General features: G+C 37.8%; 1 protein-coding gene across 1 annotated transcript in view; it reads right to left on the reverse strand.

Annotated features, from left to right (window-relative positions):
* The window catches only part of LOC124616052 (mitochondrial potassium channel ATP-binding subunit), a 113374-nt gene that overhangs the window by 35512 nt on the left and 54123 nt on the right, over positions 1 to 23739 (reverse strand). Inside the window, exons 5-7 of the mRNA XM_047144286.1 lie at positions 22641 to 22716; positions 10144 to 10284; positions 9909 to 10067 (exon numbers count right to left, since the gene is read on the reverse strand). Coding sequence (XP_047000242.1) covers positions 9909 to 10067; positions 10144 to 10284; positions 22641 to 22716 — 376 coding nt within the window. The remainder of the gene's footprint in view (positions 1 to 9908; positions 10068 to 10143; positions 10285 to 22640; positions 22717 to 23739) is intronic.

The raw sequence follows: 23739 nt of genomic DNA on the forward strand, positions 1-23739 counted from the left end.
TCCTTCCCTCTTTCCCGATGAAGCAACCTTGGGTTGCGAAAGCTTGAAATTTGTGTGTGTGTGTGTGTGTGTGTGTGTGTGTGTGTTCTTTATCGTGTCTATCTACCAGCACTTTTCCATTTGGTAAGTTATAGCATCTTTGTATATATAATAGAGGGAAACATTCCACGTGGGAAAAATATATCTAAAAACAAAGAAATATGTCTGCTTGTGTCAGTATGTGTGGATGGATATGTGCGTGTGTGCGAGTGTATACCTGTCCTTTTTTCCCCCTAAGGTAAGTCTTTCCGCTCCCGGGATTGGAATGACTTCTTACCCTCTCCCTTAAAACCCACTTCCTTTCGTCTTCCCCTCTCCTTCCCTCTTTCCTGATGAGGCAACAGTTTGTTGCGAAAGCTTGAATTTTGTGTGTATGTTTGTGTTTGTTTGTGTGTCTATCGACCTGCCAGCGCTTTTGTTCGGTAAGTCACCTCATCTTTGTTTTTATATATAAAAACAAAGATGATGTGACTTACCAAACGAAAGCGCTGGCACGTCAATAGACACACAAACAAACACAAAAATACACACAAAATTCAAGCTTTCGCAACAAACTGTTGCCTCGTCAGGAAAGAAGGAAGGAGAGGGAAAGATGAAAGGATGTGGGTTTTAAGGGAGAGGGTAAGGAGTCATTCCAATCCCGGGAGCGGAAAGACTTACCTTAGGGGGAAAAAAGGACGGGTATACACTCGCACACACACACATATCCATCCACACATATACAGACACAATATATATATATATATATATATATATATATATATATATATATATATATATATATATATATATATATATATATATATATATATATCGTATGGCTTTCAGACACACGGAAAACAAAACAAACAAAATAATACATAGAGTGCAGAGCATAATATGTACTACATAAAATCTTGTAAACAAACATGTAGAGAATTTATGTAATCTGTATACATGTAAACGACTACACTGCAATTAACAATCAAGTGCCGGGCATAGTATTCATTAAACCACCTTAAAGCTATTTCTCTACCACACCACTCTCCAACAGCATGCGGGAAAAATGAACACTTAAATCTTCCAGGGCAAGCTCTTGTTTCTTTTATTTTATTATGGCAAATATTTCTCCCTATATAGGGGAGCACTAACTAAATATATTTGCATTCAGAGGAGAAAGTTGGTGATTGAGATTGCATGAAAAGATCCTGCCGCAACGAAAAATGCCTTTCTGTCAATGATTGCTACCCCACTATGCATATCATATCTGTAACAATCTCTCCCCTATTTCACAATAATACAAAAGAGCTGCCTTGTTTTTGAACTTTTTTGATGTCCTCCGCAAACCCCATCTGATGTGGATCCCACAACATGCAGTAATACTCGAGAAATTGAATGGACCAGTGCAGTGAAAGCAGTTCCTTAGTGGATTTGTTGCATCATCTAAGTATTCTGCCAATAAAATGCAGTCTTTGGTTTGCCTTCCCTATAACATTATCTACATTATCACTCTCATTTAAGTTATTCGTAGTTGTAACCCCTAAGTATTTAACTGAATTGACAGACTTGTCTGAACTATTGTGTAACGGAAATTTAACAGATTCCTTTTAGTAGTCATGTGGATGACCACACTTTACATTATTTAGAGTCAATTGTCATTTTTGTTGCATACAGGTATCTTGTCAGAATAATTTTGTAATTGGTTTTGGCAATCTGATGACTTACCAGACAGTAAATGATATCATCTGCAAATAATCTATGATGGCTGCTCAGACTGTCTCCTAAATCTTTTTTATAGATTAGGAACAGCAGAGGGCCTATAACTCCTCCTTGGAGAACACTTGATATCACGTCAGTTTTACTCAATTACTTTCTGTCAATATCTACTAACTGTGACCTGTCTGACAGGAAATCTCAAATCCAGCTGCACAACTGAGACAATCTACTACAGGCACCCAATTCAAATGGAAGTCACTTGTAAGGAATGGCGTCAAAAGCCTTCTGGAAATCTAGAAATATAAAGTCAATTTGAGATTCCCTGTCGATAGCAATCATTACTTTATGTGAATAAAGAGCTAGTTGTGTTTCACAAGAATTACATTTTCTGAATCCATGTAGATTATTGGTCACTAGATCGTTTTCTTCGAGGCAATTCATAATGTTCGAGCACACTACATGTTCCAATCTTCTACTGCAACATGACGTCATCAGTAATATGGGTCTGTAAATCAGTGAATTACTTCTATTTACTTTCCTTGGGGATTGGTGTGATATGTGCAGTTTTCCATACTTTAGGTAGGAGCCTTTCATCAAGTGAATGGTTGTATTTGTTGAGTGAGCGGTTGCATATGATTGCTAAGTATGGAGCTATTATATCAGCATACACTGAAAGGAATTTAATTGGTACACAATCTGCACCAGAGGACTTGAATATATTATGCAATATAAGTTGCTTTGCTACACTGAGGGTATCTACTTCTATAGTTACTCATGTTGGCAGCTGTTATTGATCTGAATTCATGAATATTTACTTTGTCTTCAATGGTAAACAAATTTCAGAAAACCATGTTTAGTAACTGCACTATATTGGCACTGTCATTGGTAACATTAACAATTCTATCGCGTAGTCAAGGTATCGGTTGTGTGCTCAGTAGTAGAGCACTTGCCCGCGAAAGGCAAAGGTCCCGAGTTCGAGTCTCGGTCCGGCACACAGTTTTAATCTGCCAGGAAATTTCATATCAGCGCACACTCTGCTTCAGAGTGAAAATCTCATTCTGGAAATATCGGTTGTGTCTTGATGCTGGTTTACTTTACATACGAAAAGAATCTCTATGGATTTTCTGCCAGTTTTGCTGTGAAAACTATTAAAAGCATCTTGCATTGAAGTCCACACTTAGTTTCAAACTTCAGTAAAACATTGCCGATCTTTTAATATTTTGTGTTATTTTAAATTTTGCATACTGTTTAAGGTATGAACTGCTTCTGCACCATGGAGGATCAGTACCCTCTCTTATTAATTTATTTCACACATACCTCTCCATTGCCATTGATACTATTTCTTTGCATTTAAGCCACATCTAGTCTATGTTTACACAGTTTGGAAGGACTGGCGACAGCATCTTAGGAAGATGTTGAGCAATTTTTTGTCTTCCTGTTTAAAGAGACGTATTTTGCATTTATTTTTTATGGATTTGGATGTTACAGTACTCAGTTTCAATACAACTACTTTGTGGTCATTAATCCCTGTGTCTGTCATGATGCTCACTATCTGCCCAGGATTATTTGTTACTAAAAGGTCAAGTACGATTTCAAACCATGTCCAACATATGAGGGTAGATTGAAGTCACCATAAAATATAATTGTGAGTGGGGTACCTATTTGAAATGAGACTCAAGTTTTCTTCAAGCTGTTCAACAATTGTATCTTCCAGAGTTGGGAGAGGGTCAGTAAAGGTAACCAATTATTAATTTATTCTGGGCGTCACATATAACCTCTACCCATAGTAACTCACAGAAACCATCTGCTTCAATGTCACTATAATATAAACTACTTTCAACATCAATAAACACTCCTACATCAACTGTATTTAATTTATTCTTTACAAACACTGTTAGGTACTTTGTGTAAATTTTGGCAATACTTATCTCCGGCATTAGCCAGCTTTCAATACCTGTAACAATTTGAGCTTCAGTGGTTTCTATTAGTGCTTGGAGTTCAGGTTACTTTAAAACACAGCTATAACAATCTGCAACTACAAAAAAATACACCTGCCCAGTCCACTCCACACAGCCCTCACTACCCACGTAGCTGCTACCTGAATGTAATGGACCCGATGCAACTGATCTATTGAAGAGACTGCCTACACTACACTTGTCGGTCCTCTTTTGGAACACTGCTGCATGGTGTGGGATCCTTACCAGATAGGATTATTGGAGTACATCGAGAAAGTTCAAAGATGAGCAGGACATTTTGAATTAATGGAAATTAGGGGAGAGAGTGTTACGGACATAATACAGGATTTGGGGTGGACATCATTAAAACAAAGGCATTTCTCACTGTGGCAGGATCTTCTCATGAAATTTCAATCACCAATTTCCTCCTCTGAATGCAAAAATATTTTGTTGACTTGACCTACTTAGGGAGAAATGATCATCATAATAAAGTAAGGAAAATCAAAGCACACACAGAAAGATATAGGCATTTATTTTCTCTGCACACTGTTCAAGAGTGGAATTTGAGACTTATTGCCAGGCACTTCAGTGTGATTTGCAGAATAGCCATGTAAATGTAGATGACCGATTTGAATCCCCTTTACCCAGTGGCACAAGTCGAGGAATCAGTAGCCTACACAGTCACAGAATGGTCTAGCCCAATTGTGTAAAAAATATGCATAGCTACTGTGTTGGGTTCTAATTCTGTTTAGCACTAACATGTTTTAGAGGCAAGTCAAATCCCAAGGGTTTTTGGGTCATATACAGCATATTATTATTTTGTTGTCCAGTCCATTATTGGGCTCATTCATTTGTAATGTTGAACTCATCTTCCACACTGACCATTTCTGTTACAGTTGGTAGTCGTCTAGTGCAGAATCAGTTATTGTTTTTGTAGTAACCAAAACCAACTGCGGGAACGCCTTGGGCTGCGGATCGGAGCCACCAGGCGGGGAAGCCGCTGGCGGTGGAGCACCCACCACTGGGTAAACACAAGGAGGAGTCGGACGACAGACCAACGACAACTGACAACAACCGACCACGACCGACTATGACCGACACAACAAGGAAGAGATAAACAGCGGAGGCTTGTGGAAAACACAACACCAAACACCAACAGTAAATCCACTTGGAACCAGAGCCAGGCAAATGTCAACAACGATCAACGACCAGAACGCAGTACCGCCGAGATAGAAACGAAATCCAGAGCGAGTACCAGACTGACTGGACTAGGGCAGAGCGGGTCCCTATATACAAAACCGGAGGGAACGGCTATTGGCCGCTGTCTGCACGTGGCGTAGCAGTGGCGCCCTCGCTGCGCGAGAGCTGCTGGGCGGAAAAGCCACCACGGAGGTGGAGCCCTCTATAGGCTGACCACGTCCATTTGTTCTGGCACGTGTTTGACTTCCGCGGCAGAAGGTACTAGAGTTTTCATCATCAACATCTTGGTGAATAGGTGAATTTTTGTTATTCATGATATTTTTGTACTCATTTGTGAGAGCATTTATGTGTCAAGTTGCGGGAGTGGAATGTGGCTCCATACTGGCAACCATTCTGTAGTAGTTGATCTGATATCGAAAGCAATCATTTTCATGACATTATTTAGCTGGATATCTATCTATTGTACATATGAATATAATGGAAGGAAACATTCCACGTGGGAAAAATTACATATAAAAACAAAGATGAGGTGACTTACCGAACAAAAGCGCTGGCAGGTCGATAGACACACAAACAAACACAAACATACACACAAAATTCAAGCTTTCGCAACAAACTGTTGCCTCATCAGGAAAGAGGGAAGGAGAGGGGAAGACGAAAGGAAGTGGGTTTTAAGGGAGAGGGTAAGGAGTCATTCCAATCCCGGGATTGGAATGACTCCTTACCCTCTCCCTTAAAACCCACTTCCTTTCGTCTTCCCCTCTCCTTCCCTCTTTCCTGATGAGGCAACAGTTTGTTGCGAAAGCTTGAATTTTGTGTGTATGTTTGTGTTTGTTTGTGTGTCTATCGACCTGCCAGCGCTTTTGTTCGGTAAGTCACCTCATCTTTGTTTTTATATATAATATTGTACATATGAACTGTTTAGCCAAACTAGGGAACAATACTCAGTGGCTGAGACGACAAGACCCAGAGCAGAAGAACGCAGGGTGGATGCCTATGCTCCCCACGTTGTACCACACAACTTTTGAATGACGTCGTTTCTTGTTTTCAATTATTTTGCTGTTCTTGTTAAATGCTCTCTGAAAGAGAGAGTTCTATCAAAGCGTTTTCAAACTGTATGTTGAATGTTCTTCTGGCTCGATAGCATTTAATTGGAGTCTACAATTGTGAAAGTACTTTCTCACTACATCTAGGTCCTCTGTAAGGATTTCTTCTGACTGTTCAATTGTGGAACACCTTGTTGCAAGTATCCAGTCAACTGCATAACCAAACTTCCTTGATTTTGTTTTTGGCATGTCTGCAATGTATGAGCTGAAGAGAAGTAGAGGAGGGACTGATTCCTGTGGTGGAACACTTTTTAATTTTCTTGGGGAGGGGGGCTGATGTTGCATCCCAGGACTACTTTGAACAGTCAGTCATTTAGGATATTGTCGAACAGCAAACAATTGGTTTCCAAGGATTTATGTGAAAAAGTTTTTACATCATGGCTTTTCTCCACTCTCTGTTATAGGGCACTGATAAGTCAATAAGTCAATGAATGCAGCTGTGTTTCAAAAAAAAATTTTTTTTTTATATATATCTTACTGATGTGATACTCTTTTTATTTTTGATCATTTGCAACACAAAAGATAGCCTCATTGAGGATGGGGCCAGAATATTATTTACTACAACTTACAGTGCAGCATATAAGAGGCCAATAACATTCATTTAACAACTCTTACCCCAGAACCTCCTTCGTCTTATACTTGTATGCTAGATCAATGAGCAAATTGGCTGATGCTCTAGTTTGATGGCAGGTGACTGATCAATTTACTACAATATTGCAAAAGCTATGAAGACTCATCAGAATGAAGTATCTCAGGGATGTGTTAGTTTTATTTAAGGAAATAAACAATGAGAGAACATGATTGGCATTTGGTCATTTGCCGTCCAACAATTTGTCACCAGCCTCTCTCATAGGACGTCTGAAATAAAGATCTAAAAATGCAGTGAGTAATGTTGGCAAAGGAAAGATTCAGATAGGTGCTGGAATCTAAATAACATGGCAATATATCAGACATTAACATTAACTAACTATTTAACTAATTTAGCATACATACTTAATTTACACGGTGCATACAAAAACATCTTCGTAAGAGAGAGTAACAGACCACTAAGCAAGCTGAAACCTGCAGAAGAGTGGTTCTTATTTTTCCTGTGATATGACATAATAACAATTTATTCTCTTTAGAAGTTTCATACAAGTAAACACTAACGTGACTTCACAAATTATTACAGATCTTATCTTTCCTCTTCAAGCTGAAAATGTCAAAAGCCATACAATCAAAATATACACTCTTTCTTAGAATGAACAAATTACTTCACTACTGCAACATAAGTAGTGAGTGATAGCACGGCTTTGTTTTGGCTGGAAGTCTGTGTGTTTGAGCGAGATTCCCTCATTTAATTTGTACTTATTCTTTTGTGGATAAGCCATTCTAGTATACTGTCAAACCCTGGAGCTTTTCATGGCTTAACATGTTTAAGTGCTGTTGAGTTTTCTTCACAAGTAGGAGTTTGGTATCTGCATTTTAGGCTTTTAGTGTTCTGAGTTTTCGTATCACTATGATTGTACGTGCTTTGTATATTGATGCTCTGGTTGTTGCTACTAGACGTGAAGCAATGGCATTTGGAGCAACTGTTGTCTTATTTCTTCATGTGAAGCCCCACTCCTTGTTTCCTTAATGAAGTCTGCTCAAAGTCTGAAAATTCAGGCTTTATACTGTTTTCACCCACTTTTGGTGCCTTGCCACATCTAGACTATGTATTAGTTCCTCAGCCATTTCTCGGTCAGCATTTTTGAGGAAATTCTGGTACAATTCCTCGCTGTTTTGGGGTTGGGTTGTTTTGGGGGAGGAGACCAGACAGCGAGGTCATCGGTATCATAGGATTAGGAAAGGACGGGGAAGGAAGTCGGCATGCCCTTTTGAAGGAACCATCCCGGCATTTGCCTGGAACGATTTAGGGAAATCATGGAAAACCTAAATCAGGATGGCCGGACACGGATTGCCGTGTGCTAGCCACTGCGCCACATCACTCGGTCACTGTTTTGGGACCAGCCAGAAATGTATTACTGCTTTCAGTAGCCTCTTGGTATATACTCTTTGGCAGTCCCAATTATGGTGCCGGCATATCTTTTGTAGTTTCTGTTAGTAGAGGATATCCAGCCAAAGAGATTGTCTGTTTCTATACAGAACTTGGCCTAGTTGGCTTTCTTTAGATTCCACCTTTGGTGGGGGATAGATGTGATTAGAGGGATTTGTGTTCCCACTTCTGTTATTGTTGGTCTTTGCTGCCTGTGTAGGAAGTCACAGAGGACTTTTTGTGATACTGCTAGGGTCTGGGCGTAGTTGTCTACTGGAATGAAACATAGATCGAGATTGTATTCCTGCCTCCATGCTGCCAACTTGAAAGTAGATCAGTCTTAAGCACCGAACACAAGAGTTAAAGTGGTCATCCATTGCCCATTTTATTACTGTGTTACCATTGTCGTTGCAGTCTCTATATTTCCACTGCTTACGGGGCCATTATAGCTACCCACTTTTACAACAGGATGAGGATGTGGGTGGATAACTTGGGCTGACAAGGATATGACTGGTGGCTTGTAAGTGTTGGAGACAGCGATGCTTTCAATTTTTACAACATTATGGATTTCGTCATTGTTAGAGATAGAAAATGGCTCTCATTTGCATATCTTGTTTAATGTATGTTGCTATGCCATGTGGTGAATGATACAGAGCACCTAGCAGTTCATAGGCTGGTATTTTTACTCTTTTTTTGTAATTGGTCTTCCATTTCTTAATGAGTTTCCTGTTTGGTGACTAGATTTTATTGAATATTAAATGAATAGATCAGGTAACCAATGAAGAAGTACTGAATCAAATTTGGGAGAAAAGAAATTTACAGCATATCTTGAATGAAAGAAGAGCTCAGTTGACAGGATACATCCTGAGGTACCAAGGAAATGTCAGTTTGGTAATGGATGACAGTATGAAGGATAAAAATTGTAGAGGGAGACCAAGTAGGTTCAAGTGGATGTAGGTTGCGAAGTTCAGGTGAGATGATGAAACTTGCACAGGATCAGTCTGCAGACAACAACAAGACTAAGTGAAGAAAAGATTATAGTCTTTGGAGGACCCACAGTAGGCTATTTAAACTCCAATCAGTTCTTCCCTAATCTCGGTAGCATTTTAATAGTATGCCTTCTGAATGTCATTTTACACCATCTCTTGACTGATACTGTAGTTATCAGGTTCACCATCTTCAGAATTACAAATGTATTTTGTAAACTGAAATATATCTCTCCATGACACCAAAACCACTAATTACTTCAAGAGTACCTAACAAAGGAGAGAAAAAATGTTCATTAAATTTATTGCAGCAAACAGAACTAGTTTCACACTGACTATTTTCTATGTCAGGATGACAGGCACACACAACAAAGTAACTATATTAAGCAGGTTTTAACTTTTTGGGTATATAGGCAGCCAACAGCATTCTCTGAAATAACATTATATAAATACTTAGTATGAAGTAGTTGATTAAAAGAACAGCTCAGTAGTGTAAGTTAAAGAGCAGTGGACTTTTTTCTTTTCTTTCTTTTTTTTCAAAGTAGCTGCTTTGCTACACATCCTGGTTTGAAACATACAAAAAGTAAGTAATGTAGAGGTAGTTCTCATATCTGGCCTTTTGAGTAGATTAGCACTACTCATAACTGGTTGTTAGAATACTTTATACAATTAGTCTAGAACTGCTTCTATCTGATATTGTGTAATTGGACTCGCCCCCATCTCTGAAGGCTTTCCTTCATGATGGAATTTAGTGGTAATATACATGAATGAATTTCTGTTGTAAAAAAAGTTATATATGTTAAAATCATTTAGATATAAAAAAACACGCCAGGATCAAATATTAAATCTAGATAGATTGTGACAGTACAAACTTTATTAGTTATTGTATCTTTTTTCAATTATATCTTACCTGGAACAGGCCAATACCAAGACCAAGTGTTTCATTAAGTTTGCGAGATTCTTCAATCTGTTGATTGAACAATTCACATTCTTTTCTCTCCATTGCAAAAGCTCTTACAGTCCTAATATTACTAATCGCTTCATCACTTACAGATGTGGCTCTTGCTGCCTGTTTGAAGAGAAGCCAACATTAAAAACTGTATACTCCATGAAAATGTGAATTATAACAGCAACAGAAAACTCGCCTGTTCTTGAGCTTGCTTAGACATCTTACGCAGAACAGATCCAATTAATGTCCCAGTTATAATTACAGCAGGGATCACAACCATCATACCTGCAGTCATTTGGGGAGATATAATGAACAAAGAGACAGCACAGCCAACTATCTGCAAATAAACAAATAACTAAACACATTCTGTATTTTTAACCAAACAGATTGCAGCATTAACTAATTACAGCAACTTAACATAAAAGTTTTCCAATGAAGCATGAAAGGTTAAACAGGTGGTAAACAAAAAAGTCCTTGTCAGAACTAGAATGTAAAGCTGCAGTTATGCTGTTGCTGCTAGAATGAAAGTGTCCATAATTACTGTATTTGTCACCTTTTATAATACCTTTGGCTTGTTACTCTAGGACACCTAATATATAACAGCTAACTGCTGCTGCTGCATCAAATAATAGGTTAGAACTATTTTTGGAGAACTTAATAAAATTAATTTCATGATACAATTTACAAAAATACTGAGAAAAGTGCTAAAAATATCCAATTATTTCAGTACTAGGTGTCCTCTTTCATTTGGGACTATGAGTTCAGTCAGGCCTGAGGAGGTTACGTAAAATTTTCTGTACAAAGAAAACTATGCTATTGGTTTGCCACATGCAGATGAGGAAATAAGACCACCATTTGTTACACACACAATGCAAAAGTTATTATTCTAGAAATGACCACAATCACTTGATATAATATCCTGCTGATAAGGTAACAGTTGGTACACAACTGGCAACTGGTACATGCCACTGAGAAACATTTTACGGGACAACGTAAAGACAGTGTCCAATTGCAGAAATGAAACTACATCTCACAGAAAAGTTTCTCTCTTAGTTTGTCTTTCATTGCACTAAAGTGCGCGTCATATATCTTGGCGGCCGAGTTTAGGTTCGTTCTGCGCATCTGACGTCACAAAACACAGGCAGCCAATGAACAGAGAACGACGTTGCCAGATCTCGACAGCAGTGCAGACCACGGACGAGTGTCTTCAGTTTTAGAAACGTTCAGTCATAAATAAAGTAATAGAACAAAAGCAATGTCTTGATAGCAGATTTTCTTTTACAGAAAGTTTGGAAAAAGCATTCTTTATACCAATTGCTTCATATTCTATTAATTAATTAAACCAAACAAGCAATAAGCCTCCTAGTTCAGGCGATAGCAAGGAAAGGTGTTGGTATCATTCTCACGAACCGCTTTTTCGCAATGAAGAACAGCAGTAATTGTTTATTTCCTATTGTACTTCGACGAAGCGTGAGTAATTCATAGTCATACCAACAGTGTTTATAAGTAGTTGCGTGAGGTGTTAGAGTCCTTATGGTGTTACACTGTTCGAGGAGCTGAGGTAGCGTAACGGTTAGGGTGTTTGGCTGCCAAGGGAAATGTTATGAATTCAAACCTTGTGCGGTGCTTGATATTTTCTTTATTTAAAAACAATATTGGAGTGCCTTACTTCATGAATTTTATTCGTTTGAATGAAATTTCTAGTGCTTTGCCTTTTCATTAACTTTTTCGCTGCTGCAGACACGTGCTCCCCGCATTCCGCGCTGTGCGCGAATTTGTCATCGCTGCACTTCTCGCCTGTGCAGACACATTGTGTTCCCACTGCTTTGACACACTTATCATTCGATTTCACAAAAACTATTTGGCAAAAAAATTTGATTTTTACACGTTTTCTTGCCTGATACCTTCCCCCCCATAAATGACTTAATTTTATTTTGATGTGAAGCATTAAATGTAGTAAACCATTGCACGAAATTTTGAAGAGTTTGCAGAGGTAGAAGTCCATAGCGTATACTTTCCGTATGGTCGATTTTAGTTGCCACAATGTTGAGAATGAAATGTGGACAAGATACCTAAATTTCATACAATATTTATTGTATAACAATATCTCATTTAATTTAAGTACCACATAGATGTCGTATGTAATATTGAGAAATATTCCGTCTTTCGCGACTGTAATAAAAGTTTTATATACACACGGCGCGTTTGGCTTTATTTTAAAGCACTTCCATCGGTGAAAGGTATGGCACATACACAATGGTATTCGTGTTCTATTTCTTGTTTTACCAATGGTATTGAAATATATCCCTTTTCTGCAACTGTAATAAGCGACCAGACGCGTTTCTCTCTTTTGAAGCATCATAAGAGGACTGTATTTTGTGTCCTCCATTGCCAAGTCACCTTTCGTAGTTTTGTGCTGCGGTAGCACAATATTCAACGTTTGTGTTAGCTCATCAGTGTTTTAGCAAATAAATTATATTTGACATAGCTCTGAGCACTTCACTGACAGACGGTATATTCAAGTCCTAATGTTTTTGTAAGTCCACAGTTTTGTTTAATGTATTTTGTCTACTTCCTTTTGATTGGTTGAAGTGCTTTACAACAAAGCCAAACGTGCCCAGTGTAAGTAAAACTTTTGTTACAGTCACGAAAGGTGGAATATTTCTCAATATTACATACGACACTTATGTGGTACTTAAATTAAATGAAATATATAGGTATCTTGTCCACATTTCATTCTCAACATTGTGGCAACTAAAATCGACCATACGGAAAGTATACTCTATGGACTTTTACCTCTGCAAACTCTTCAAAATTTCGTGCAGAGGTTTACTATATTTAATGCTGCATAATAACTGCGTTGAACATCGAAACAAAATTAAGTCATTTATGGGGGGAAGGTATCAGTCAAGAAGATAGGTAAAAATCTAATTTTTGAGCCAAATAGTTTTTGTGGAATCGAATGATAAAGAGTGTCAAAGCAGTCGAAACACAATGTGTCTGCACAGGCGAGCAGTGCAGTGACAAAATCGCCCACAGCGCGGAATGCAGGGAGCACGTCTTTATAGCAGCGAAAGGGTATATGCGGCCGTGGTGGCTTTATTTCATGAACTGCGCGTTCCCCCCTACACGTAAGCTTGCGAACTATGCTATACTATGGCGCTGCTTCTATTGGCGCGTGCGTCGTGTGCAACTGGCAACGCAGCAATCTCCAGCGTCTGGGCGGGCATGCGCGAGCCGCCAAGATAAAAGAATTGAACTATAGTCAAGAGCCATTTTGCATCTGGCATGTGATACATCAACTAGTATGTATTTTGGTGTGTAGAATCTGAATACACCTTTCAAAATGTTCTAGCATGTATCAGTTTTGAGTTTTTAAAGGTCTCATTTTTTGTATTCGGTATTTTGCTTTTTGCTGTTCTTCTGTTTTGATGTTTAATTGTTTGTTTTTGATCTGCAGAGGAGAACTAAAAGATCTACAAATTGTCAGTAAATGGGTGGTGTGGTAGTCCAGTGGTGTGAAAGAGATCCTCACTACGTGTTTCCTGTGAAAGATAATGCAAACTTTTTGTGTTTAAAACTTACACTAAGAAAAATGGCAACTAGTAAATCTCGTTGCTGTCCAAACAACCCCGATAATTTTTGTTATGTGTGTGGGAAATTCACTCCAAAAGACCAAAGAAAACCAATCACTAATTTGTTTAAGAAGGCATATAAATTGTATTTTGAGTGCCCTGTTGGTGATCAAGATAAAAATTTTGCACCTCATATTGGCTGCATAACCTGTACTACAACCTTACCCGAGTGGTTGAAAGGAAAACACGAGCCATGCCATTCACTGTTCCGATGGTGTGGTGTAAGCCTAAAGACCATTATTCAGACTGTTACTTCTTTCTTACAAATATTTCGGGACATTCAAGCAAAACTAGACATGAAATAAAGTATCCAAATGTATCTTCAGTGCATTTGCCTGTGCCCCATGATGAGGGGTTGCCTGCTCCTGTCTGTATCTTGAAAGCGATGTAACTAGACACCATGTCAAGTGAAACAGAAAATATTGAACATACAGAAGAGTACTGTCCTCAATATCATGACACTTCACCTCAGCTCTTTAATCAAAAGGAATTGTATGATTTGGTTCACAATCTACAATTTTCGAAACAGCAGGCTGAACTCTTGGAGTCGAGACTGCAACAACGGAACCTTCTAGCTCCAGGGACAAAAATTGCCTGTTTCAATCAAGAGGTGCTTCCTTCACTCAATATTTTGATATGCAGAATTCAATGTATGTAGAGATGGCAATGATCTGATGATGCTGCTAGGTGTACAACATAATCCACAGGAGTGGCAACTATTTATTGACTCCAGTAAAACCAGCTTGAAAGCAGCAGTACTGCATAATGGCAATGCATTTCCATCAATACCTATGGCTTACACAGTAGACATGAAAGAAACTTATGAAACCATGGCTTTGCTGCTAAAGGTAGTCAAATATAAGGAACATGACTGGCAGCTTTACTGTGATTAAAACGTTGTTGCACTCCTTACAGGTTTTACAGGCTGGATTCACAAAATATTGCTGCTTTTTGTGCCTTTGGGGCAGCTGTAACACCAAGAATCACTGTACAGTCAAGGAATGGCCTATAAGGAAGCCATTTGTTCCTGGAAACGTAAATGTGAACAATATCCCATTGGTTGACCCCAATAAAATCATTTTGCCTCCCCTTCATATCAAGTTGTGCCTTATCAAGAACTTTGTAAAAGCTCTGGATAAAGATGATGAGGCCTTCAATCACTTAAAAGAAAAGTTTCCCAAATTAATAGAGGCAAAGCTGAAAGAGGGTATACCTGTTGGACTACAAATAAGGAAATTGCTGAAAGAGCCAACCTTTGATACCAAACTCACAGATATCCAATTATCTGCTTGGTCTTCTTTTAAAGCAATTGTGAAGGGCTTTTTATGTAACAGAAAAGACAAAAACTATGTTACCACTGTGAATGATCTGTTGGACAACTGTAAGAACACGCGGTGTAGAATGTCACTTAAAATTCACTTTTTACATTCTCACCTTGATTTCTTCTCCAAAAATTTGGGAGCTGTAAGCAATGAGCATGGTGGACACTTTCACCACGACATTCTTACCATGGAACACCGTTACCATGGCTACTGGAACCCTTCGATGATGGGTGACTACTGCTAGGGTCTTGTTACGAAGAGTGATGAAACAGCAAACAAAATAAGAGCTCTGTCGTCGCATTTTTTCAAAAACCAAAGACGATTAAACGTGAAAATATCTTCTGAACTAATTTGGACCTTTTATTGGCATCATGCCCATATATACATACGAAATAGTATTGCTTTCAAACATTCTGAATGTGTATTTTTGTTTAACTTAATTGTGTCAATTTTTCCTATTACCATTTTTTATTCTGCTGTGTATCTAAGAAATGTGACATCGTAGAGAAAAACTAATTTTACCAGTGTATTCAGCATCCCAAAATTAGGTAAATCCACTTATTTACAAAGCAGATGCAGAAAAAAGTTTAAATTTGCCAACTAGTGTTATCAGAGACAAATCATTATTACAACGATTCAGGTGACTAAGAGAGAAAGCTTTAACATCTTATTTGTAGAACATTATACAACTCAAGTGACACATGCCCTTTGGCATAATTGTGACAGCCAATGGAAATCAATTTTCTTAATTTCAGATGCACTCTCTCTCTCACTTAACAACAGAGGCCAGACAGACTTCTAGGTGTTGATCAAAGTATATACTGTTCTTCATTCTCCTCTACCAAACACTGTGCAAAAATGTAATTCCTCATTTCATAGTACAATCATCATTTTCAACTTTCTTTACCTTGCTAAAGGTTAATTATGCCATTCATGTGACTGTCATTTCAATTCTTTATCTATACTATGAGCTTCACCGTTGAACAAATTTCAAAGAGCATGCTGATAGGTTACACTACAAAGATGCTCTTTACTGTGCCGATGACAACTATTGTGAAATATTATAACTAGAGACTGGATTGTATGCATAAGGAAAACCTTAAATATGCATGAGAAATGCTTAAAAATGCATGAAAAGTGTTGAAATATGCAGGATCAAATAATAAAAAAACATGGTAGTCATTGCATGCATTATATCTCAAAGTCAAATCTGTGCATATCAATCAGACCATACAAAAAAATCGGTATATTTAGAACGCTGATATCATTTTCTGAATACTTTCTGGTATAGGTCAGGAAGAGGGCCTTTCTAGGATTATTTTCTAAAAATTTGCAAAATGTGGACACATACAGTGTTTCAATAATTGTTCTTTCTTTGCTGCTGTTGTCGGTAACAAGCAGATGTGATAAGAGTGACTCGCAGTAAAACAATTGATATGTACAGAACCAACTGAAAGATATATTGCACGCAGAGGGGCACGCTCAAAAACTCCATAATGTTTTATTTACAAAAACAAAATACAATCATGAATTTTTATGAACAGCGTTAACTTTTAATTTATACTATTGCACCAAAGCACCATTTACAATTTATTTTACATTTTTTCTACTATTGTAAACATAAACGACCAAGTACTGTTCCAAATGTTCGGTAGTAAGATTGAGTCTTTGATCACTCAAAACATTTTTAAAAGCAGGGCAGGACCATTCTACATCAGCCGAGGCAACTAGGCAGTATCTGAATTTGGGTGCTATGTTCGCACTTATTGTTTCTGGTAAAAGTTCACCCATCCCATTAATAAAACTATCAATTTGGCACAAGGGCTCAAAGCCTGGGTTATTATTTAAAATGTTTTCAAACTTTTGTTTAAGTTTTCTTGGGAATACCTCTGGCAATGAGGAGTTCACTAGAATACTTTTATTCACTAACTGAATAGATTCATTCAACGCCAAACCTTGAGTTTCAAGCTTTTTAATACTTGCAGGTATATGGGAAAAATGAATGCTAATCACAGCAATGTCTTTTTTTAATACCGGAATCATTAAAAGCTTACTTGTACTGGCAAGCTGCCAAAGCCTCTGCACTATTGAAGTTGTTTACTGCCCCTCTAATGGCCTCAAAATGTTCATTGTAAAACAACACAACTTTGACCCACATACCCCACTGAGTTACCACTGGTTCAGGAGGTAAAGGCACATTTGGTAGTTTTTCTTGGTAGGTCTTGATGCGAGCAGGAGCCTTTAGAAACACTTTCTTTGTGGATGAAATCAGTTTATTTACATTTACAAACGTGGAACACACTTCTTCAGTAAGGCAAAATACTCCATGCGCAAAGCATGTCACATGAATCACATTGGGATAAAATACTCGCAGAACTTTTCCTGCTTTGATCACATAGGGAGCAGCATCTGAAATAAACACAAACACCCTTTCATCTGTAGAAGATTCTGGAAATATTTTTCTAATACCCTCATTCACATATCTGGTGATCATACATTTACTTTTTCTCGTTCTTTGCAGGCTGCTAAACAGGAAAAAGAAGGCTCTTCTTTTAAAGCACTAACAATTAAATTTGCAATGTAACAGCCACAAGTGTCTGCAGTTTCATCAACTGAAATCCAGATAATGTTGTCGTGGAGTTCATTGCTTATTTCTTCCAGAACACTTACATAAATTGTCAATACGTGATTTTTACGCAATGTTGATTCATCTGGTATATTTTGATTTAAGGAATATTTGTGCAGGAAGCCTTTGAGGGGAGGGTTTGTAAGTTTGTGAAGAGGAATATTGCTTGCAATGAATGCTTCACACAGATCCTTGTTAAACCAACTTTTTTGTTTATCTTTGGACAAATCTCTGCTACTGCAACTTCTGTTGTCAGAATTTGGGTTGTCATAGTACTTTATTCTGTATTCCTGTGATATGAAGACTTGTCTTGATATGCTGATCTATTTGAAACTTTTTTTGCACAAAACATTTTTCTTGCAAACTCAACAATATAAAACAATTCCATCATGTGTAAATGTTCCAGGATGGCCAGCTATCCACGAAACAACATTCTTTTTTTGGGTGGCACGGTGCACAACACGTTACACGACACGTCGTAAACATGTTCCACTGTGCACAAGTAAATAGAAAGCTAAACTGAAACAATGGACATGCAACTAAAACCCTGTGTAGTTTAATTTAATTGTTGCCGACGTGTATGGTATGACAGCGGAGGGGATTAACCGGGGGCGCGGGCGCAGAAGCAATGACTCTGCTGCCTGTTCCTGTTCCTCATCTGTACTGATTTCACTAGGCAGCACGCCTATCAGTTAGTGATTGCATGCAGATCTAGATTGCGGTTAAGGCTGGCTGGCTCTGAGCACTATGGGACTTAACATCTATGGTCATCAGTCCCCTAGAACTTAGAACTACTTAAACCTAACTAACCTAAGGACATCACACAACACCCAGTCATCACAAAGCAGAGAAAATCCCTGAGCCCAGTGGGAATCGAACCCGGGAACCCGGGCACAGGAAGCGAGAACGCTGCCGCACGACCACGAGCTGCGGACAGATTGCGGTTAATCTATGCGACATGAAAAGTAGATTGAGCTACAAACCGCCCATCTAAATTTTTAAAATATTGTAAACGTAGAGCAAAAATATGCATCGTCACTAGTTTTTAGTTAAAATATGCAATAACCAGTGAAAAGCAGCCAAATATGCAAATGCGTATACTCCGGTCTCTAATTATAACCTATCTATCTGTGGCACAATATGTTTGTTTACCAAAACGCCCTTATAATCCCTTTTGAATTACCACTTACAATTTGAAACTTTGTAAGTATTCACTAATCTTATCATGTAAAAATATTAAAGCTATTAAGACACAAATTACTCACCTTAAGTCTTAATTTCCTAATGCAGTGAAATAATTGGCAACTGCCTTGAACAATTTCTCAAAATACTTAAGAAGATAGTGTGGTCACCATTTGTCTAAATGTTGCAGATTCGAGAAAAACTAGCAAAACAAAAATCATGTAAGCAAATAACTGGTACAAGTAACTATCTTCAGGTACCTCAGAAACTACATTACTGCAACTGGTAGAAGTACAAAGGTTGTTAAAGCTAAAATACTCCTGGGAGGGGGGAGGACTTGGAATCACTTACCCAGAAAAGAACACTACTGACATCAAACAGTATCTTCTTCACTAACAGGAAATTATTCTCAAAGAGCTACATTTGGAACCTATGCTTGTGTGGGGCAGAAATTTGGACTCTGAAGAATGCTAAAAAGAAAAGACTGCAATCTTTCGAGAACTGATGTTTGGAAGAAAAATTTGGATGTTGCTTGAACTGGCAAATTTTCAAATGAAGAAGTGCTGAGGGCAGAAGAGACAGAGTCTACTAAAAACCATTAGGAGGAACAACTTGGTTAGGCCAGTATTACGCTATCATATTTCTTTGACGAAGAAATATGATCAAATATTCATCAAAATTTCTTTGACAAAGATCTTTGACATGGCACCTAAATTGTGTATTACAGTTTCGTCATATTTTTCATCAAATTTCAAGTTGGTGAACAACAACTATAGTTGCTAGTACCACAGTTGCATGGAGTGTATATTTGGAAGAAAAGTGGCGGGAAAAAAAGGAAATATACTTGGATGAAGCCATAGGTTTTAAGTTGAGATGATAAAAGCACTCAGCAAAATTTGTTACGAGAGCTGCAAGTTGAACACTTCAAGTCATATATAATTACTTACAGATGGATGAGTGTGTATTTTAGTATTTTCTCAGTAAAACAGAATACTGTCTTCAGAAATGGTATATGTGCAGAAACCAGGCAAACTGTGACACATCGATTTCTTGATACTGGAGAGAGCTATTCTGGTTTACAACATAGCACTCGAGTATCACATTGCACATTAACCAAAATAATTCCAGAAATGTGTGAAGTGATTTATAAATCACTGAAGAGTGAATATGTGAAGGAAAATAAATGTTTCGTACACTATATGGGCGATAGGAACTATTTTTACTTTTGAATAATTTAATTAACGGAATTAGTGTTCCAACAACTACAAAATTAATAGAAAGTATGAATCAGGTGAAGCCCTTTTTAACTTGTGGCATCCAGAGTTCAAAAATACACAAAGTTGATTGGAAAGCTAAGAAAGAATTTTTTACTTTAGAGTTTCACCACATCATCTATTATGGCTTGATGAAAAGCTGCTGGATGTTCCCAGATGTAGAGGTAGATGGCTGTAGCGGTGATTGTGGAAATGAAGTCACCTGCAGCATATTCCACCTACCCACCAACACACAATTAATAGCATGCAATGTGCCCCTTGTTCACCCCCGCACTAGTCAAGCACTTTCATTATATAAAAAAAAAAAGTAGGCTGAAGGAACACAACTTTGAAGCCATGTTTACAAACAAATCTAGGTTCTCGGCACAGATTTGATCATAAAAGTTGTTCACCTTCTGTTCACTGCAGTGTGAAACGTAACTGTTTAGAGCACTTGTGTCGCTACAGCTATTTGACTACAGATCAAATCTATGGCGAGAACCTAGATTTGATCATATTTGATTGACGACAGACGAGATTTGGCAAAATTCCGTATTGCACCATCAAATTTCTTTGACATAAATATTTGACATATCAACTTCAACATAGAAACATGATAGTGTAGTACTGGTCTTAGTCACCTACTTCATCATTCGTGCCAGTTCAGTGTCCTGATTGAAGGAACGACAAAGGGAAAAGACTGTGAGGATGACAGACAGGAGATCTTCGATGAAATTAAAGCTGGCAGAAGATGCAAGAGCATTTAGAGACTAACACCAAGAAGGGAGGAAGTATGAGCAAGTCCACCAACCATTTGTCAGCACAGCACACAAAATGGACACACACTTTTCCACCTCAAAATATAATATTACTAGCAACTCAGGACTGTCAAGTCAACAACATTAAAAATGCTTGTTTTGAAAATGAACTATTTTCTGGTACAATTACACACAATTTGAATAGGAAATCACTGGTTTTTGGCATCACTGGCCATCTTCGGATCATAAGACAAATGCAGCAGTTCACTCGAACTGTGGTTAACTGAACTACTGCATCTGTCTCATGATCTGAAGATGGCTAGTGATGGCAAAAACTGGTGATTTCTTATTGAAATTATGTATATCTGCAGTGAAAAATGATTATTTTCAAAACCATCATTTGAACAATCTCTGATGTCTGTAGCACGACCAAAATGTTGTTCCTTCCAACATCATAAATATTAACTACCACCTCATTAAATTCCTTCTAACCATATATCTTAAACTCTTCCCCCACAAGCCAATTTTTGTCATTAACAAATCTGACAAAAATATGTTTCAATTTCCAGGTGATCTGTACAAAACTTACATTATGTATGAGGATATGATTACTGTTTTCATGCATGATGTTATCTGACTTTTATCTTACTTTGCAAGTCTAAAAGACTTTCTCCAAAGGTGACAATAAAAATTATGTAAAAACTCCATCAGTTCAAAAAGTTTTGAGACTGGAATAATAAAAAATTGAGAAAAGTTAAGATGGTGGTTGTAATGATGCAAGTGTTCTACACTTCAGTACAATGCACAGAACATTCATAGAACCATGTGAAACTAACAGGACAGCCATCCTTTGGAATATTGTTCAATCCACATGTCATGCTGGCTTGAATTTCGGTTATGTTGTGAAAGCATTGACCCTTCATGTGAATTTCAGCACTTTGTCATTTTGTGGTAGATGTGCATTGATAACAGCAGATCTTTTTACTCATGATGGTTTTCTCTAGAAAAGAACTGTCCGGATTTTTCATTTCAGACACGTCGCAGCAGGTATCCATGCATCATCGTTTTTGTTCGGCAGTCAAGGTATGTGGGACAAACTGACACACTTTCTGCTTCTTAAAAACATTTTTGCAACTGTCTTGAGCATTTGATTTGGAGATATTGAGCCACTGTGATTTGTAACACAACAATGTTGACTCAATACAGCTGCACATCCAGTGCTTAACACTGCTCAAACTGATTTATCGAATGCACATCTGTGGTTTACACCTGCTAGCTTAAGCTGCCACTGTAGTCACTGTATTGATGTCATTCAGGAATAAAATCATCTCTGAACATTTTGGATGGATGGTGTACCTATTTATAACAGTTCAATAGATGCAGGTAGAGAAATGAAAGATTCAGTAACTTTCACAACTTTAGGTCTTCTGGTTCTTTTCTTTTTTTCCAAATTGTATGCTCCCTAAACAATGTAGAGTAACTTTCCATTGTCATCTATTGACAATCAATAAATCTCTGTCATCCTACTCAAAATACTTATTCAACTCTTTTCTCATGATCTGCATCCACACGCCTGGAGTAAATACTATCTTTTGCTCACTCCTGCCATAACTACTTCAGTCCTTTTACTAGATCTGTTCCCTGCAATGCTTCCTTTTTGTTTCTTATCAAACAAAGAAATACCAAGTTCCAAAGCTAGTGAATTATGTAACTTACCACACGCAATTTTTATTTTAGGCCGTACTAAAGCATATTTTGTGTTTTGTTAGCAGCTATTGGGAAACAACCAAACGTGAAACTATGGAGACGCAACCTAATGCTATTGTGTCAACAACAAGAGATAAAAAGAAAGATAAAAACAATATCCATCAAAAATACATAAAACTATTCACAGAAAACCTTGGTACTGTAGCATACCTGTGCAGTGCTGCGAAGACCTTGTGAGATACACAGTTTAAAGGAGCTCTTGAACTCCTGGATGTCGCTTGTTAACCTGAAAATCACCAATGTGATATTCATTAAATTTAAGACAGAGGGAAACAAACCTTTTAATGACGTGAATCTTCAGGTTTTCACGGCGCAAAGACTGCTCCATTAAATTTCGGGAATGCAGCCGCATGAATTCTGCTTCTTCTTCTAATATTTCGGCTGTATATCTTTCAGCCATCTCTCTGAAGATGGCTGAAAGATATACAGCCGAAATATTAGAAGAAGAAGCAGAATTTATGCGGCTGCATTCCCGAAATTTAATGGAGCAAACCTTTTAATGATATTTGTGTGTCCCAGCACTTGTTCAGACAAGAAAGCAAGCACATACATACACCACACATATATGCAGAAATGAATTCCTGGAGATAAGCCATTCACAGGTCAAGTAAAAGCTTCTTAGTTATATACTTAGTAAAAAACATACCATGGTACCAATGTTGCCTGCAGACCCAGAACACATTATCTGATACTTTAGTTACAATATCAACCAAATAAAACAATGGAAAATCCATGATGGAATGTAACAATATATATTCCATCCTGGATTTTCCATTGTTTAATATTGTTACATATCAACAAAATAGTAAGACGACACTGGAATGGATGGAGCAGGTCCTAAGTGTGAGATACTTCCCAACATATAGGGACTAATCTACTTTTAAGACTTTTCAACAGGAAATTAAAAATTACCTTCTCACTGATAATATCATTTGACGAGGCCAGAAAATCAACTACGATAACATTAAAATATTGTATAACCAAGATTATACATATAAAAAAAGATGAGGTGACTTACCGAACGAAAGCGCTGGCAGGTCGATAGACACACAAACAAACACAAACATACACACAAAATTCAAGCTTTCGCAACAAACTGTTGCCTCATCAGGAAAGAGGGAAGGAGAGGGGAAGACAAAAGGAAGTGGGTTTTAAGGGAGAGGGTAAGGAGTCATTCCAATCCCGGGAGCGGAAAGACTTACCTTAGGGGGAAAAAAGGACGGGTATACACTCGCACACACACACACAC

The sequence above is a fragment of the Schistocerca americana genome, chromosome 5 (genome assembly GCF_021461395.2).
Source record: "Schistocerca americana isolate TAMUIC-IGC-003095 chromosome 5, iqSchAmer2.1, whole genome shotgun sequence".
NCBI lineage: Eukaryota > Metazoa > Arthropoda > Insecta > Orthoptera > Acrididae > Schistocerca > Schistocerca americana.